Source organism: Lampetra planeri, chromosome 73 (assembly GCF_965212315.1).
Source record: "Lampetra planeri chromosome 73, kcLamPlan1.2.h2, whole genome shotgun sequence".
Taxonomy (NCBI): Eukaryota; Metazoa; Chordata; class Hyperoartia; order Petromyzontiformes; family Petromyzontidae; genus Lampetra; species Lampetra planeri.
The window spans coordinates 157,429-175,736 of NC_136178.1; the positions used below are offsets into that span (position 1 = coordinate 157,429).

An 18,308-nucleotide genomic window follows, 5' to 3' on the forward strand; every position below is an offset into this window, starting at 1 on the left:
TCAACGATCGGCTCTCCCGATCACGTGATCAAATAATACTTACAGGCTAGCCCACAACAACAGTATCGATGTCAGCATACGTGTGCATGTAAATGATCCTCATCAAATTGGTCGAAAGCAAAGAACAGATTTGCAAGATTATGCGATTAAAAGAAAAACAAACAGCTAATATAAAAATTATTGTATTCGTGCAGGCATATGGGTTCATAAAATACATGCTTACGAAGTGGTTGAAGAACATGAATCTCACGATCACGTGGTTAAAAATACCAAAAGGCAACTCTTTTTATTTTTCAAATTAAGTTTCAATAGGCAACACCTCGAAATGGCAATATTCGCACAGAATGCGTTCTCATGAAATGCAGAGCAAATGGTCCGAAAACGTCAACGGTCGGATCTCACTGTCACGTGATGAAAATACAACAATAGGTCGTCTCATACTCTTTGGTTCTTTTGGTAAAGTCACGTAGAAGGGAAATAATAAAATAATAAAAATAAAACATTATTAAATACAATTCTCAAAAATTCTCACAAATTGTATTTTATTATGTTTTTATTATTTATTATTTTATTATTTCCCTTCTACGTGATTTTACCGAAAGAACCAAGAAGATGAATCCCTGCAGTCACGAAAGCTTTAAATCGAAATGTACGTCGTAATTTATTTTATTTCTAACTACGCGACTTTACCGAAATAAGCAAAGAGTGTAGATTCATGCAGTCACGAAATCTTCAAATCAAGGTCGTCTCATGGAAACGTGACCATACACAATTCCCTTGCTATGGTGTGTGTGTTTAGCACGTTGGCTTTCGCGATCAATATTATTCATAATAAAGGTTTTTGGGTTAGATCGCGATTGTTTAAATGTGTCGTGACCCTCCACCACCCGACGCAGCCAATTAGTAAGGGATTTGTCACGTAAACAAAACGCGCCAATTAGTTACTACTTCAGCCCACCGGTGTGTTGGAGAGTAAATCCACAACATTTACAATTTGAGTTGTACGACGCGTCGCTGGTGATTACATGATGACGTCGTCCTGCACTATGTGGAGTTCGCGACATTCTTGTGCGTTCGTGTAAATTTCCACGCGGGTGACGTCACGGATGTAGCACTGCTGTGTAGATTTATTTTTAGCGTCACTTTCTGTAAAGAAACGCCATATTTGAAGCAACTTTGCGTAATAAATTATTCAATTCAGCTCGACCTTCCTCTGCGTTCGTGTAAAAATCCACCCACTCATTAATATTAATAAGGGAGGGTGGGCCTTATCTGGAGTGACGTCACACGGGGGGGGGGGGGGCTAGTGAGGAGCAGGGATAGAGCAGCTCACAAGCAGGATGGTCGCGCAAAGCAGAGGTCGCAAACGGGTTTTGATTCCTTACCCGTACCCGGCCGCACCAGGGTCGCAAACGGGTACCCGTACCCTACCCGATACCCGGATACCCGTACCCGGCTGGGTATCGGGTAGGGTACGAGTATTGGGTACCCGATTGCGACCTCTGGGATGAAGCCATGTTGCAGGCGCGGGTGGGTTGATTCTAGGAACTTGAATTGTGAGAAGAAACAAAGACGGGAAATGAGTGACAAACGGTGACTCACCAGTGACTCATGGCCTACCCGTACCAGGCCGCACCAGGGTCGCAAACAGGTACCCGTACCCGACTGGGTACGGGTAGCCGGGTATCAGGTAGGGTACGGATATCGGGTACCCGATTGCGACCTCTGCCGTGTGTTTAACACACACACACGCCGACCCAGCACCCTTGCTGGGGACCTGAGATATTTTCGGTACAAGGAACGCTGCAGCGCGGAAGCCACTCTGACTCGTCAGAACCATACTGTCCACCAGAGGTCGCAAACGGGTTTTGATTCCTTACCCGTACCCAGCCGCACCAGGGTAGCGGACAGCAGAGGTCGCAACCGAGTACGCGATACCCGTACCCTACTCGATACCCGGCTACCCATACCCGGCCGGGTATGGGTACCTGTTCCCTACCCGTACCCTACCCGAAATGAGTGACAAACGGTGACTCACCAGTGACTCACGGCCTACCCGTACCCGGCCGCACCAGGGTCGCAAACGGCTACCCGTACCCGGCCGGGTCCTGAGACTGGACGTAATTACACTAAAACATAATCAGTAAAAGTTAAAGCGAGAATCATTGTATTCTTGTTCTTTCGTATGACATTGTGAAAAGCACCAGTTTTTATTTTTTCTTAATGATCATCATAAATGAATGCAATGGTTCCTCATCCAGTCCAATGATGTGGTTGACGCAGTGTGGCAGTCAGCACTGCATTCCTGCGTGGCACTGTGGGTAAGAGCGGCTCCACGTGACGGCCAGGGTGGTCACGGGGGAGCCCACAGAAGATTTCTTCAAACGGCGTCCGTGCCTTTGTCTCCTTTGTGCCCCTTGTGTCCATTCACCATCATCAGTGGATGCCCATTCTCCTCCACACCACCGTTCATGTCTGCTTTCCCATCGCCACTGAAATATAAAACACAAGTTTACAAACCGTACGGTGCCTGCACCCAGCAACACCTGGGCACAGTTCACAGGAAACGACCCCAGGGTCTCAGTGGCGCCGACTCAGCGCCTCTGAGGACCCAACCCAGCTTGATGTTCACGTTCATTCGTGAGGAGCTGGGCTGGAAGGATACTGGGCTAGGGGGAGTGGAGGCACCTGTATGAGCGGGGGAAGCTCCAAGACGACCAAGGGTGAAACTTGATGAAGAGGATGACAGCCACAGGTGTCAAGATCACGCCCACCACCACAATCACCACCGTCACCACCGTCGCCTCCGTCACCTCCGTCACCACCACCGCCACCGGCTCCACCGTCTCCCACCAGGAGTGGACACGTGGTATGGGTGAGGTCTCCCCGCGTGACCGTGGAGCTGAAGAGACACGGACGATATTGTCAAGAACCAAAGACTGAGACAGAGAGGGACTCAACGAGACCCCCACTCACACCCAGCACCACCGCCTCACTCAGCGACTCAACACGGCTTCACGTGCAGAAGAGTCTCTCTGAGACGATTCTCTGTACAGTGACCGCTCTCCAGCTCTGCACCCTCCACCCTATGATCTCTGACACTTGACCTCCCACCCACCACCGGCTGTACAAGCGACGGTGCGAGTCACAGCGCCACCGTGTGGTGAGCACGACGCTCCCCTCTCATTCACCTGCAGCCATCATGTTCAGCGTCACCTCTCCAAACACCTTCCAGTCCTCTGTCCCACAGCGGTAACAGTAGACATGGCACTTAAACACGGGGCCGAGGGTCCTGGAAACGTTGAGGATCCTGAAGGAGCAGTCACCCTTCTCGTCTCCCACAAACTCAGCCACTTCGGGCCTCGAATTTCCAGAATGTGAGTCGTAGATCTGAAACATCACAAACCACAATCCTCCAAATCATTCCGAATGTCCCCAAACTCGCTGGATCTTGGTCACCAAGCAGGATTGAGCCTGCTCAATACTTTGACTGTCTGGGAATATCAGGGGTGATAGGCTTGGTTTGTACGGTGGCCAGGAGATGGCAGTTCAGCAATGGATTTGGTTTGCAGACAGCGTTAGAGTGGTTCTAGCTATGGATTTGTAGAACTCTTGACTGTGCATAGTTTTGAGTATTGCACCCTCATATGTGTGTGAGGTTTCTCCAGATTCACCGGTTCCCTCCCACATGAAGCCAAACTCTCATCAACTCAATTGACAGCACCCTGCTAAAAAAGACAGTCTAGAGACTCGGTGTGACATTTTAGGATAATTACGCAAGTTTTTAAATAATAATCTGGAATAAAAAAAAACCCCAAATAACGATTTGTTACTTTCTGATACACGGCGATGTGACCCGGAATGCATTCCAATGAGGGAACAGACGGTTTGGTAGAGCAGCAATAAATCCATAAGGTTCTCAATTTATATAGTTACTGTAGTTATTTGCATGTACGTTTTTATATTGACTGTAGTCATTTGCATGTACGTTTTTTTATTGTCTGTAGTTATTTGCATGTACGTTTTTCGCCGGCCAAAATACATTTGCAAGCTAAATAAAGCTTCTGCTTTGACATTCGTCCATTTTTTACATTCGTCCATGCTCTGGTCCCTAACCAGACAAAAGTGCAAGGTATTCCTGTACATAGCTCAGTGGGGTCTTATCTGGTCAAATAAAATTAGTTTAGTTTGTTTCAGAGAATACAAGTAACACGTAACAAGCGCCTTCGTATATCTGTCCCTCCACGTGAAAGTACACAAATATGTTGACTCATCCCATCAGCCACACGACCTTCTGGGAGTGAATCATCTCAGCGGCAGGGGCTCAATGGAAGGAAATTCTGGAGCGGTTTCAACATTCACGGCTCATAGGAGGTACGGAGCCCACACATCACGTGACGCAGAGAGAGTTACTGTTCATGTGAAGGACATGCTAACAATTAGAATCCTTATTTATACGGGAAGAATCCGATGAGCTATGAAGTTCTTTGTCGCAGATGAAGGCGTATGTTCTGCTTGTTTGTGCTACAGTGAAGGAAAAAAGTATTTGATCCCATGCTGATTTTGTACGTTTGCCCACTGACAAAGAAATCATCAGTCTATAATTGTAATGGTAGGTTTATTTGAACAGTGAGAGACAGAATAACAACAAAGAAATACAGAAAAACGCATGTCAAAAATGTTATAAATTGATTTGAATTTTAATGAGGGAAATAAGTATTTGACCCCCTCTCAATCAGAAAGATTTCTGGCTCCTAAGTGTCTTTTATACAGGTAACGAGCTGAGATTAGGAGCACACTCTTAAAGGGAGTGCTCCTAATCTCAGCTTGTTACCTGTATAAAAGACACCTGTTCACATAATCAATCAATCAGATTCCAAACTCTCCACCATGACCAAGACCAAAGAGCTCTCCAAGGATGTCAGGGACAAGATTGGAGACCTTCACAAGGCTGGAATGGGCTACAAGACCATCGCCAAGCAGCTTGCTGAGAAGGTGACAACAGTTGATGCAATTATTTGCAAATGGAAGAAACACAAAAGAACTGTCAATCTCCCTCGGCCTGGGGCTCCATGCAAGATCTCACCTCGTGGAGTTGCAATGATCATCAGAACGGTGAGGAATCAGCCCAGAACTACACGGGAGGATCTTGTCAATGGTCTCAATGCAGCTGGGACCATAGTCACCAAGAAAACAGTTGGTAACACACTACGCCGTGAAGGACTGAAATCCCCTGCTCAAGAAAGCACATATACATGCCCGTCTGAAGTTTGCCAATGAACATCTGAATGATTCAGAGGACAACTGGGTGAAAGTGTTGTGGTCAGATGAGACCAAAATGGAGCTATTTGGCATCAACTCAACTGGCCGTGTTTGGAGGAGGAGGAATGCTGCCTATGACCCCAAGAACACCATCCCCACCGTCAAACATGGAGGTGGAAACATTATTCTTTGGGGGTGTTTTTCTGCTAAGGGGACAGGACAACTTTACCGCATCAAAGGGACGATGGATGGGGCCATGTACCGTCAAATATTGGGTGGGAACCTCCTTCCCTCAGCCAGGGCATTGAAAATGGGTCGTGGATGGGTATTCCAGCATGACAATGACCCAAAACACACGGCCAAGGCAACAAAGGAGTGGCTCAAGAAGAAGCACATTAAGGTCCTGGAGTGGCCTAGCCAGTCTCCAGACCTTAATCCCATAGAAAATCTGTGGAGGGAGCTGAATGTTCGAGCTGCCAAACGTCAGCCTCGAAACCTTAATGACTTGGAGAAGATCTGCAAAGAGGAGTGGGACAAAATCCCTCCTGAGATGTGTGCAAACTTGGTAGCAAACTACAAGAAACGTCTGACCTCTGTGATTGCCAACAAGGGTTTTGCCACCAAGTACTAAGTAAGTCATGTTTTGCAGAGGGGTCAAATACTTATTTCCCTCATTAAAATGCAAATCAATTTATAACATTTTTGACATGCGTTTTTCTGGATTTTTTTGTTGTTATTCTCTCTCACTGTTCAAATAAACCTACAATTAAAATTATAGACTGATCATTTCTTTGTCAGTGGGCAAACGTACAAAATCAGCAGGGGATCAAATACTTTTTTCCCTCACTGTACTTGTTTAGGTTTCATAACTGAAGATGTTAAACACGTGTTGATTTCATGTGTCCTCGATTAACAACCATAATAAGTGCAACAAACGTGAGATATTTACTTTGGAACATTATTGAATTCACCATTGGACGTTTTTGCCAGTATCAAAGTGCAGGGTGTTGTAAAAATATGGACCCAATTTCACAGCAGTATACATTGAAATTGGGTCCATCTTTTTAAAAAAATTTCTGTCATATTCAGTTTAGTTTAATATATTGTCGATAATTGAGGATGCATTAAATACGTTATTCAAACGTGTTGTACATGTTTTCGAACAGATATGAAGAATAGAACACAGCAAATATCACCACGATGCCATGAACACCTTCTAGACGGATCTATTAACACTTTGTGTGCAGGATCAATAAAGGTTGTGATTTTGATGAGTACTCACCCCCAGCCTGTCCCGTGTCTCTGTCTCTCTCCTTGTCCCGTGTCTCTGTCTCTCTTCCTGTCACGCGTCTTTCTAGAGGTGACACGATGACGTTGGCATCTGGCGACTCCATTGGCCGCAACGAGGCAAGGGCCGCCCACCGCACGGTCCGCAACCAATCCGCGATGCGTTCCACGTTCACACGACCCGGAGGAATGCACGTACACAACAAAGCCCACACGCAATCTCGAGCTTTGATTTTCCGTTGTGAACTATGCGTGCAATGTAGCCAGATAAGTTAGATCCGCCACCCCCGTGTGAGTCCCGGCCTTCAAAGGTGCTGCTCGCCTACGGCATCTGCCCCAACGATCTGTTAGCACCTCTACAACCCCCACTACCCCCCCACACACACACCCTCTGGCAGGTGCGGCTCAAACCGGCCGCGTGTTGACTCCAGCGCTGCACGTGACACCGCTGGTGCTATCAGTTGTCCACACTGTGGTTGTGTTTGTTGCCGTCACTGCAGCTGGCGCCATTTTGGGTTTTAAGTGTCCTGTTTCGGGGGCGTCTCGAGACGCCACACAACGCCGCACTGACCGGCGTGGTGAAGTATGGTCAAACTTCACCCCCCACGCACACAGAGGCGTGGTTGTGAGTGGTGGGGGTGCCCACACTCTATCCCAGCACCACGCGCCCTGCAGGTTCTGCTGATGTGTGATCAGCCTCACAGGAGTCACACAGTGGCAGAGGTGTTGTGATTGTGACAATGTGAGTAGAGAGATAATAGTAGTGGTGTAGTGGTATAAGTGACATTGTCAGTGTGTGAGTGTAACAGTGTGAGTAGAGAGATACTAGTGGCGGTGTCGTGGTATAAGTGACATTGTTAGTGTGTGAGTGTAACAATGTGTGTAGAGAGATCCTAGTAGTGGTGTAGTGGTATAAGTGACATTGTCAGTGTGTGAGTGTGACAATGTGAGTAGAGAAATAAAGTAGTGGTGTAGTGGTATAAGTCACATTGTCAGTGTGTGAGTGGTGGAATTCTCTGGAAGATGTTTCTCTTTTCTCGCTCTGGTCCAGGCCAGGTTGGGTCGCTCTGCTGAGCAGGGAGAAGCAAGTGGGGAGCTGTTCCCCGCGTGAGATAAACACGGTGCACGGAAAAAAAACACGCCGAGGTCAGCGCGTCACCAAACCCTTACACAGCGAAAACAGGAAGCATGTGGCCACGTCATGTAAACACGTTCTATTTACGTGACAACCCTTACTCGTTGGCTGTCGGGTGGTGGCGGGTTTTAACTACACAGATTTACGCGATCTAACCCAAAAACCTCTAGTATGGATGACATTCTAAATTTGAAGCTTTCGTGACTGCAAGGATTCATATTCTTAGGGTTTTTCGGTAAAGTCACGTAGGTAAAACATTTAAATTAAAAAAAGTAAAATAAAATAAAAATCACGACGTTTCGGAGGCAACACAAGCTTCCGTCTTCAGGTGGAACCGTCACAGCGCGATAGCTGATACAGCTATTCCACCTGAAGACGGAAGCAGCTTGTGTTGCCTCCGAAACGTCGTGATTTTTATTTTATTTAATTTAAAATTTTTACCTACGTGACTTTACCGAAAAAACCTAAGAATATAGATTACATTGTTAGTGTGTGTAGTAGTGGGGAGCGGTAGTGTAGTGGTTAGCCCACTGCGCTATGAACCTGGCGACCGAGTTCGATTCCCTTTCACGGCCAACATCAGTGACGATTATCTGATCCCATCCTGGGCCTCCCCTGGGTCGACTCAGCCTCAAATGAGAACCCGGTGCGATGCGCAGTAAACATCGCCAGTAGGGAGACGAAGGCGTCCGGGCGTGGTGCCTGCCACCCACCCCTTCGTGTGCCACTCCCGCCTCCGTGTGTGCTCGCTACCAGCACTTGCCCCAGCGATCTGTGAAGGCTACACGGGGGGTGTTTGTGTGAGTGGTCAAGGGTGGTTGTTTTGTTCTTCTCGCTCCGCTGAGCAGATTTGCTTTGGCGATAGCGACCTGCGAGTCGGGCGGGTAACAGCAACACGCGCTGCAATCACTGAGCGAGCGAGCTGGGGACACACGGCTCCCACGATCCCACTGCCCCCACGATCCCCACGACACCCACGACCCCCACGGCACCCACCCACTGGCGAGAGGCGGCTCAACACGGCCGCGTGTCAACTCTAGCGCTGTCCCGTGACTCCGTCTGGTGATTCGTCGTACACAGCGTGGTTGTGTTTGGTGATAATCATCGTCATTGCAGCTGGCACCGTTTTGTGTATAAGCGCTCCCGTCCTCTGGGACCCTTCAGCAAGCCGCAGTGACCGGCATGATGAAGTATGGTCAAACTTCACCCCCACGCACACAGAAGCGTGGTTGTGAGTGGTGGGGGTGCCCACACTCTACCCCTCCACCCCAGCACCACCACGCACACTGCAGATTTTGCTGGGCGGGCAGAGGCGGTAGGGGAGCAGCAGCAGGAGGAGCAGCAGGAGCATGAGGAGCAGGAGGAACAGCAGGAGGAGCAGCATGAGCAGCAGCAGGAGCAGCAGCAGCAGGAGCAACAGCAGCAGCAGGAGGAGCAGCAGCAGCAGCAGGAGGAGCAGCAGCAGCAGCAGGAGGAGCAGCAGCAGGAGCAGCAGCAGCAGGAGGAGCGATGCGCCCACACGGGAGTGGTCGCCTCCATGCGCTGGGATTCGCCAGTCGCTGTCCATCGCCTCGCGTGAGCCAGGCGCCCCACTCGCAAGGCTCAAGTTCAACTCCTGCTCCGGGCTCCACTTCGCCAATCATTTATCTTAGCGGGTGGGGATCGATAAAATAAGTACAATTTTGTCGTTGATATCCACGGGATGGACGTCCCACGAGATGGATTCCACCTCGCCATAGCAACGTGAAACGTCCACCCACCAACCACCACCACCACGACTGATGTAGGGCGCTGTGGTGAGCAGCAAAAGGCTTCGCGGCACAACATCCCATTGTTGTACTGCGCTTCTATGCCCCCTCGGCTACCGACACGCACCAAGAGGAGGGGTCCCCACAATGGGATCTTGCATAGCCCCCCCCCCTCGTTATAGCAGGGGGCTGAGCCCCTGCTGGGCCCGGACCCTACGGGGTTGAGCCTAGGTCTCGGCAAGGTAAGGTAAAAAGCAACGAGCCTACCTTTACCCTACCCCCATACAAATTACCCCATTACAGGGTAATTACTGGGGTACTACACATGAAAAAGGTTTATAACGGTAAATGCTGGGTAGAGCGCTTTATACATATAGAATACTCTCTATGATTCCAATTTCACACGCTTGTTGTCGTCGTTGTCGTATCCTCAAATCTTGTAACTCAATTTTTAACCCACTTGCCAATGTGGTATCGACTGCAAACTTGGTATACTTATGTCATACTGATAAAAAATAGTATATTCTATCATTAAAAAAACTTATTTTTTTTACATTATTTTTAATGTTATGTTTCGGCTTGGGTCTAATTGTCCACGGTAAACTGACGTTGGCTGTAAATCACCACGGTCCCCTTACGTTGTGGCAAGCTTCTGGGGGCCACTTCCTGGAGTCGTGGAGTTCTGCCATTACTCGTACATTTCATAAAAGCGTGTTTTTAAAAAAGTTTAAAAATATATATTACTTATTAAATGGAGGCCACGGACTGCGCCACGGAGTTTCTAGCGGTAAACAAGGTACCGTATTTACCAGGTAATACTTCGCGCTACCTTTACCCTACTGGGTAATTCTTCCGAGCTACCTTTACCTTACCCTTTACCTTACCCCTTGGCATGTCGACACCTCTACCTTTACCCTTTTACCCGGTAAAAAGGGTAAATTACCTTACCTTGCCGAGGCCTATTTGAGCCCCTGGTGGGCCCGGACCCTGCGGGGCTGAGCCCCTGGTGGGCCTGGTCCCTGCACCGCTCTTGCCTGGAACTTTTCTCCCCGGCCAGGGAGTAGCGACCGGCTGGGAGCCCTCATTGGCTTCAGGGCGGTGTGGACCAAGAGATTGACAGACAAGTCTCGGTGTTCTTTGTAAAAAATATATATTTTTTTGATGGCCTAATGTAATGGGTCTAAAACGATCACCATATCCCGAAATAAAGGTACAAGTCTTTTACACCAATTTTTTCTCATAGTAAATATATAAATAATTGTTTTTCCCACACCAATGCTTTTTAAAATAAGCCAATGTTTGCAATATACAGATTTCATAAAACAATATTTACATCCATAAATACAAAATATGGACCTTAAAGACATATTTCACAACACTACATATTTCATACATGAGGTGTCTAAACCAATGGCTTACGGTCACTGAAAATATGGATCATCTAGACTAGTGGTTCCCACCCCTTCTAGACCCACGTTCACTGTCAACCCTCTACACGTGAGGAGGAACTTGCAGTGGTGTCTTAAACCGTTCGACAGAGCAATTCCCATGGCCTTGTGGGTTGCCATGGACTGTGATCCAGAGGTCAGGAACCACTCCTTTCTACCCATACTTCCCAACTGTCGTAAACACAGCATGGGTCAGCGAGATCGTTAACCAGTAGTAAAAATACAATGCACATATATTACTTCGTGGCAAGTTTAAGGCATGTACAAGAATAATTCGTGACAAAATGTGTCAAACATTCCCAGTGCAGGAACCCTTTGAGTCAGACTCGTGCATTGCGTTTACGACGCATGCACTGATTTTGGTCCATTCAAACCACACACAAGTCAGATTGCACCACAACCACTCCACTGCCACCCACTTCCTCTCGCTCACACTTGTACACACACACAACTCGCACATTCACTCAGGTTCACACACAGACACAATGCTGACACATTCAGTAGAGCAGGAAGGGGCTGTATAAAATCTGCATGGAGCTCAGGAGAGAAGGAATACAGCAGTGGTGTAGCCCAGGTGAGGAGAGACACAGAGCAGAGACACAGACAGAAAGGAGGGAACTTCTGGAGTCTGGACGTGAGCAGGGGGAATCTGCGGTGAGAGTGGCGGGGTGCTATGGAGTTGAGGAATCACAGATTTGTAACACTCCCCTGAACCCACTGGGTTATGAAGTGGCCAAGAATATGCAGTGGGGCAAGTGGGACTGACTCCAATCTGGGTGAACTTACTCCAGTTACCTCCCACGTGTACAAAGTGTCTTCCGACTCATGGAGCCTCGTTGAATGATTGGGTGAGAATAAGCGAGCAGACATTGAAGGTTGACTGAAGGTTTTGACAGAAGGCCTTGTTTGCTGGAGTGCAGAACACGTGGTGGGGAGTGCAGGGGCTCCCTGATGTTCATCGTCTCGATATACACACACCCTGCCTTGTTTTGCACTCACGTCGCCGACTTTGAGGAATGCACTGCAACATTTCCACGCACTCATAAACACGTCGTTTAACCAGTTCAGCCGAGCCAAGTGGGAAACATTGTGCGTCGGTGTGCAGCGGTTAGCATGCAGTGGTTAGCGCTCCGCTACGAGCCCAGCGACCCGACTTCGAGTCTCGCTCACGACCAACACTGGTGACGATTATCGATTTTGAATAATCGATTTCAATTTGGTTCGGGGTGGGGGGGGTATAGAGGTACTGTACAACTCGCGCATACGCCGCCACCTTAAGTGCCATGGTGTTCTCTGGCGTGCGTAGCTACTCATCCACTCCTCAAGGTAAGATCATAAACACAGGTTAAGGTAACATCTTTTTTATAATGCTATTTAAGATAGTGCTTTTTTCCCATTAAAAATGGTTTTCTACAGGAATATTTTCTTTAAAATGCCACGAATTATTTTTCTATTAAGAAAAGGAAAACGTTTAAAGTGCAGAGGGTTGCATCGAAATGCTTATAAAGCTGGTTTTCAAGAAAGTGTTTAACAAGTTAAAATACTGTTTCACGGTTCTTGAACTCAGAATTGGTTGTGTACAGTTTGTCTTGTAAGGTTCCTAGTTTTCTGTACGTGTAAAGTACGTATTTTGGTTGCTAGGTTTTAAACACACCACATTTCCCTAAGGGACGGTCCCTATCCCGACCTTATTCCATTGTCCCTATCCCACCTCCATTAACACGGAGTAGTATTCCTATGGGGGGGAAGTCCCCACTATACGTCGTTAGTTATAAGTCGCAACTTTTCGGTCCCTAACAGACATATTTGGGGATCCCCTGAAGAGAGAGGAGAGGTAGCGGAGAGTCTTAGGAGGATCGTGTAGGTGCAGAGTGCGATGTCTCAGTCGATTGGGGACCGGATTGGGAGCCAGTGGGGAAATCTGAGGATTGGGATGATGAGGTTTCATTTACAGAAGCCGTGAGGTGAGGCAGCAGTAGGATTCTGAATCGTGTGAAATTTCGCGGTGAGGGATTTGAAGTGGCCAAAGAGGAGTGTTGAGAGTCACAGAGAGGGAGAGAGATGACAAAAGCAAGGACTGTCAACAATCAGCTCATGAACCACAGGCGGTCAGCACTGCACTCCTGCATGGCACTGTGGGTAAGAGCGGCTCCACGTGCCGGCCAGGGTGGTCACGGGGGGGGGGGGGGACCCACAGAAGATTTCTTCACACGGCGTTCATGCCTTTGTCTCCGTTTTCCCCTTGCGTCCATTCACCATCATCAGTAGATGCCCATTCACCTCCACATCACCGTGCACGTCTGCTTGCCCATCACCACTGAGGAACAAAAACACGAGTTTACAAACCGCACAGTGCCTGCACACAGCACAGTTCACGGGGAATGGTCCTAGAGGCTCAGTGGTGCCGACTCAGCGTCTGACTCAGAGTCGCCACCTCTGAGAACCGAGCCCAGCTTCCTGCATTTACGGTCATTCCTGAGAGGCTGGGTGATCCTGTAGCCTGGGCTAGAGGGCAGGGGGAGGGGGGCACCTGCGTGAGTGGGGGGAGCTCCCACACGGCTGAGGAAGCGGAATGCACGTGACGATGACAGCCCCAAGTCCCAGGGTCACACCCATCGCCAACATCGTTTGCAGCACCCTACACCACCATTCGACCACTGGTGTGGCGGAGGTCTCCCCTTCAGGAGCGACAGTCGTGCCACTTGTGCCGCCTTGTGAACGTGGAGCTGCAGAGACACGGACGGCGGTGTCAAGCACCGACACAGAGACAGAGAGGGGCTCAACGAGACCCCCACTCGCATCCAGCACCACCGCCTCAACCAGCGACTCAACACGGCTTCATGTGCAGCAGGGAGAGACCACTCACTCAACACGGCTTCACGTGCAGCAGGGAGAGACCACTCACTCAACACGGCTTCACATGCAGCAGGAAGAGACCACTCACTCAACACGGTTTCACATACAGCAGGAAGAGACCACTCACTCAACACGGCTTCACAGGTAGCAGGGAGAGACCACTCAACACGGCTTCACGTGCAACAGGCCGAGACAACTCACTCAACACGGCTTCACGTGCAGCAGGGACAGATCACTCACTCAACACGGCTTCACTTGCATCAGAGATTCTCTGCCGAGGCTCTTCTCTGTACAACGACCGCTCTCCAGCTCTGCACCCTCCACCCTGTGATCTCTGACACTTGACCTCCCACCCACCACCGTCTGCACGAGCGACGGTGCGAGTCACAGCGCCAACGTGTGATGAGCACGACGCTCCCCTCTCATTCACCTGCAGCCGTCACGTTCAGCTTCACCTCTCGTTCCACCTTCCAGTCATCCGTCCCACAGTGGTAACAGTAGACGTGGCACTTAAGCACGGGGTCGAGGTTCCTGGAGATGTTCAAGAGCCTAATCGAGCAGTCGCCCTTCTCCTCGTTTCCCGCAAACTCAGCTATTTCAAGCCAGAGATTCCCAAGATGCGAGTCGTAGATCTGGAATGGCACGAAACACAAATTGGAGCAGTAACCACAAGTCTACTATGATCAAGTCACAATGCATCTGAACTCATCGGATCTCGATAGCCAAGCAGGGTTGAACTTACTTAATACTTTGACTGGGAATGCCAGGGGCTGCAAGGTGGCCAGGATATTGTGATAATAGATTTGGTTTACAGGTAGCGTTAAAGAGTGGTTCTATCTATGGATTAAGTCTGTGTAGAGCTTTGCCCATTATCCCCTTGTGTGATTGTTTTTTTTCCTGGGTTCTCCGGTTTCATCTCAACATGATTCCGAACCCTCACGAACTCAAATGGCAAGACCCTTCTCATTAATAGGGTCTTGAGACTCGGTGTGACATTCCTGGGTGATTAAGCGACTTTTTTATTTTTTGGAACATAACGTTGTATTACTCTCTGATACGTGCGACATAGACATCAGTTACTGAGTTGAATATTCAGGGTTGCCATGGAAGGAGGTTCTCACATTTATGATATCATCTGTGCATGCTTACTGGGTAGCCTGTCGGTATCGTGACCCACGAGATGAAGAGGTCACTCAAGTTGGTCGACGGTGGGGAGAATGAGCAGGCAAGAGTCACGCTCTGTCCCTCCGTCACATCCAGGCTCTCTGGTAGGGAGAGTTGGAGCTTCACAGCAGACGTCACAGCTACACAGAGAGAGAGAGACCGGTCACTCTCATGAGAGATGTCTCGACAGAGATCAGCTAAACTCTCTCACTACAGACGTCTATACAGAGAGAGACCGTTCACTATCCTTACAGTGCTCACCACAGGTCCACTCAGCAATAGCAGAGATACTGAGATATGTCTAGATGCAGGTGTTACACACAGCGGCACTGTGACCTAAAATTTGCTTCATTCAGCATCAGCTATTTGAGAGGAAGACCGCTCACCTGGTGAGTGCCTCCCTCACCGTCAGTGCTCACGTGGTCACACGGGCGGCGTGTGGGATGAGTCTCAGCGCAGCGCGACCACGGGAGGCACCGACGCTCACGGCTACACGGGGGCCCTGGCACTGGCGTCATCGCCATGACGTCATTATGACGACCTCCATTGGACTCTCAGCTGGTTCAACATCACTTCTTTTCCACTGCACACCTGAGCCATGCTGGGACTGTGCCAAGCCGATGCAGCTCAGGAGGAGGTCAGACTGTTTTTCCACTGCAGGGGCTGAGCCGTACCGTGATAGAGTCGAGATGCATGTAGTCATACCTCGGTATACGACCGCTTTGGAATACGTCGAAATTGGAATTCTGACGAGAAACAAATGTCTTGGGATACGACGTCGTGCTTGGGATACGACCCGCTTGCTAGAACTTGTATGGGTCGGGATGAGTCACCACGTACAGTATCCGCGTATACCCCATTCACGACTAAAACAAAGCGCCGCTCCTCAGTCTGCCTGACTCTCCTTCCAAAAAGATAACATCTCCTCCTCCTCCCCTTCCTTACCACCATCCTCGTCGGCTTTCAACTCCTCTCAGCAAGGTAAAGTGACGTTACATTTTTATGCATTTATTTAAATGTATGTATGCATTTTAGTAATAAGTAGTGTCCAAATTATTGTATGCAACCCCATTAAAGTATAATATGCCATATAACATATCATTTCTTATACTCTGGAACGGATTATTTCCTTTCCCTTTCTTTCTTATGGGAAAAATGCGTTTGGCATACGTCATTTTCGGTATAAGTCCTACCTTCTGGAACGAATTAACGACTTATACCGAGGTACCACTGTATGTTGAAAATTTGAAATGCTGCACCTGGCCCTGCTTGGCCCTGGGTGGGATTCCGACGTCTTATGAGGCCAGGGTGGTTTGGTTCTGGCTCAGTGCAGCAAACTGCAGTGGAAAACCACCAGGACCGTCAGGGCTCTGGGCTGGCACGGCTCGGCTGTGGGAAAGGGGTCTGAAGGAGACCGCTCCACGTGTGCTGGGTGAGTGCTTCTCGGTGTGAACTCACGCGGGAGGGAGATGAACGCTGCGACCAGGAGCCACTTCATGGTGCCTCCGTCTCCTGTTGAACACAGAAGAGAGTGGCTCATCACATCTCTCGCTCCACTCACCACCAGCGGTTATTCATTCCGGGGGAATAAACAGACGGTGTGGCAGAGCATAATTGCTTGGGGAAAGCGTGAGGCTACTTGTGAACCGCGGGGCTGATTTACGTGGCACGAGAGAGACCCGGTCACGGTAAATTCCACAGGCGAGCTGAGCCCAGCGAGTCATCCATCCCGCACTGAGCGAAAAGAGGAAGTCTGTGGTCACGCAATGGCGTGGAGGTTTCGTTATCGTTGTTGTGATCGCAGTGTGGATCGTGTTAACGTAGACAGAGTGATAGACACACAGAGACAACGCGTAGACAGAGTGGTAGACACACAGAGACAACACGTAGACAGAGTGGTAGACACACAGAGACAACACGTAGACAGAGTGGTAGACACACAGAGACAACGCGTAGACAGAGTGGTAGACACACAGAGACACCACGTAGACAGAGTGGTAGACACACAGAGACAACACGTAGACAGAGTGGTAGACACACAGAGACAACGCGTAGACAGAGTGGTAGACACACAGAGACACCACGTAGACAGAGTGAGAAACACACAGAGACAACGTAGACAGAGTGAGAGACACACAGAGACAACGCGTAGACAGAGTGATAGACACACAGAGACAACGCGTAGACAGAGTGATAGACACACAGAGACAACGCGTAGACAGAGTGAGAGACACACAGACAACACGTAGACAGAGTGAGAGACACACAGAGACAACGCGTAGACAGAGTGATAGACACACAGAGACAACGCGTAGACAAACAACCTCACCTCTCAGCTGTGGTGGGGAGCAGCAGGGTCGTGGGGTCGCACTGAACACGCGGCCATAGCAGCAGCAGCAACAAGGCGACTGGGGGTGACTCTCGCCGGGAACTTTAAAACTGCGGGGGGGGGGGGTGCGTGGAATCCCCCTTCGCGGAGCAGCGGGCACGGCGTGGGGGGCGTGGCTGGGTGGGGGAGGGGCAGCCTCGCACTGACCAATCCGTGTGTGGGGAGTAAACACGTTTTAATTAATTCTAGATTTGAAGCTTTTTCGTGACTGCAAGGATTCATATTCTTAGGTTTATTCGGTAAAGTCACGTAGGTAAAACATTTTAATTAATAAAAGTAAAATTAAAATACAAATCACGACGTCTTCAGGTGGAACAGTCACAGCACGTGACTTTACCGAAAAAACCTAAGAATACGTTTTAATTACTTTGGCAGTTTCAATGCTCGTCTTATTTTATTTGAATGCAAAAACCAAATCACATAACACGAGCATTGAAACTATTTCATTAAAACGATCAAAATACCGTACATTGCGGGAGTAACTGATAAACTAGCCAGATGTTTGGAAAAACAAAACATCCGAGTCGGATTTGGCACGGTACATAAAATCTGGTACAAAAGATGATTTACCGAAGCTACCAACATAAGGTGTGTACAGGATTAACTGCACTTGTGGCAAATGTTATGTTGGACAAACAGGACGAATGTGATCAGCACGAGACTTAAAGAACATCAGAAAAATATGAAATACTCTCAGCAGTAGAAGAACACACGTTACAACAAGTACACTCAATTGATTTTGATAATGTTTAAGTTCAGTTGAAAACTAGCTACGACTGGCCAATACTAATGAGAAAATCTATCGAAATTGAAAGAAAATAAATTAACCGTTTGGATAGCTACCGACTTAGTGCTGCGTGAAAGCGAATGATCAAATAATACATTATTTAAATGCATGCCTATACAGGCCAACCATACTTCAATAGGGATTACCGTTGGTACGGCTATTTTAATACACACAATGGACAGGAAGGACAAGATGAAAGGGCTCGCATAATGCGCATGTATCATGTACGTTG

At 48.7% G+C, this 18,308-nt stretch overlaps 2 protein-coding genes across 2 annotated transcripts in view; both read right to left on the reverse strand.

Moving 5' to 3' along the window:
• LOC144737762 (uncharacterized) overlaps positions 1–18,308 on the reverse strand; it is a 164,006-nt gene that overhangs the window by 58,200 nt on the left and 87,498 nt on the right. The gene's annotated exons all lie outside the window — the stretch shown is intronic.
• On the reverse strand, positions 261–17,337 carry LOC144737712 (uncharacterized). The gene is made up of 6 exons (XM_078620562.1): positions 17,230–17,337; positions 16,359–16,412; positions 14,886–15,040; positions 14,167–14,368; positions 2,689–2,902; positions 261–2,492 (listed from the first exon to the last, which is right to left on the reverse strand). The coding sequence occupies exons 2-6, from the start codon at positions 16,396–16,398 to the stop codon at positions 2,381–2,383; spliced, it is 723 nt and encodes a 240-aa protein (XP_078476688.1). The 5' UTR covers positions 16,399–16,412; positions 17,230–17,337; the 3' UTR covers positions 261–2,380.

Coding starts and splice junctions, on each gene's coding strand:
- LOC144737712 (XM_078620562.1), bottom strand. CDS start 16,398: ATGAAGTGGCTCCTGGTCGCAGCGTTCATCTCCCTCCCGC. Junction 2,903..14,166: donor GCTGAACGTGACGGCTGCAG/GTGAATGAGAGG, acceptor GTGTCTCTTCAG/CTCCACGGTCACGCGGGGAG. Junction 2,493..2,688: donor AGCTTCCCCCGCTCATACAG/GTGCCTCCACTC, acceptor TTTATATTTCAG/TGGCGATGGGAAAGCAGACA.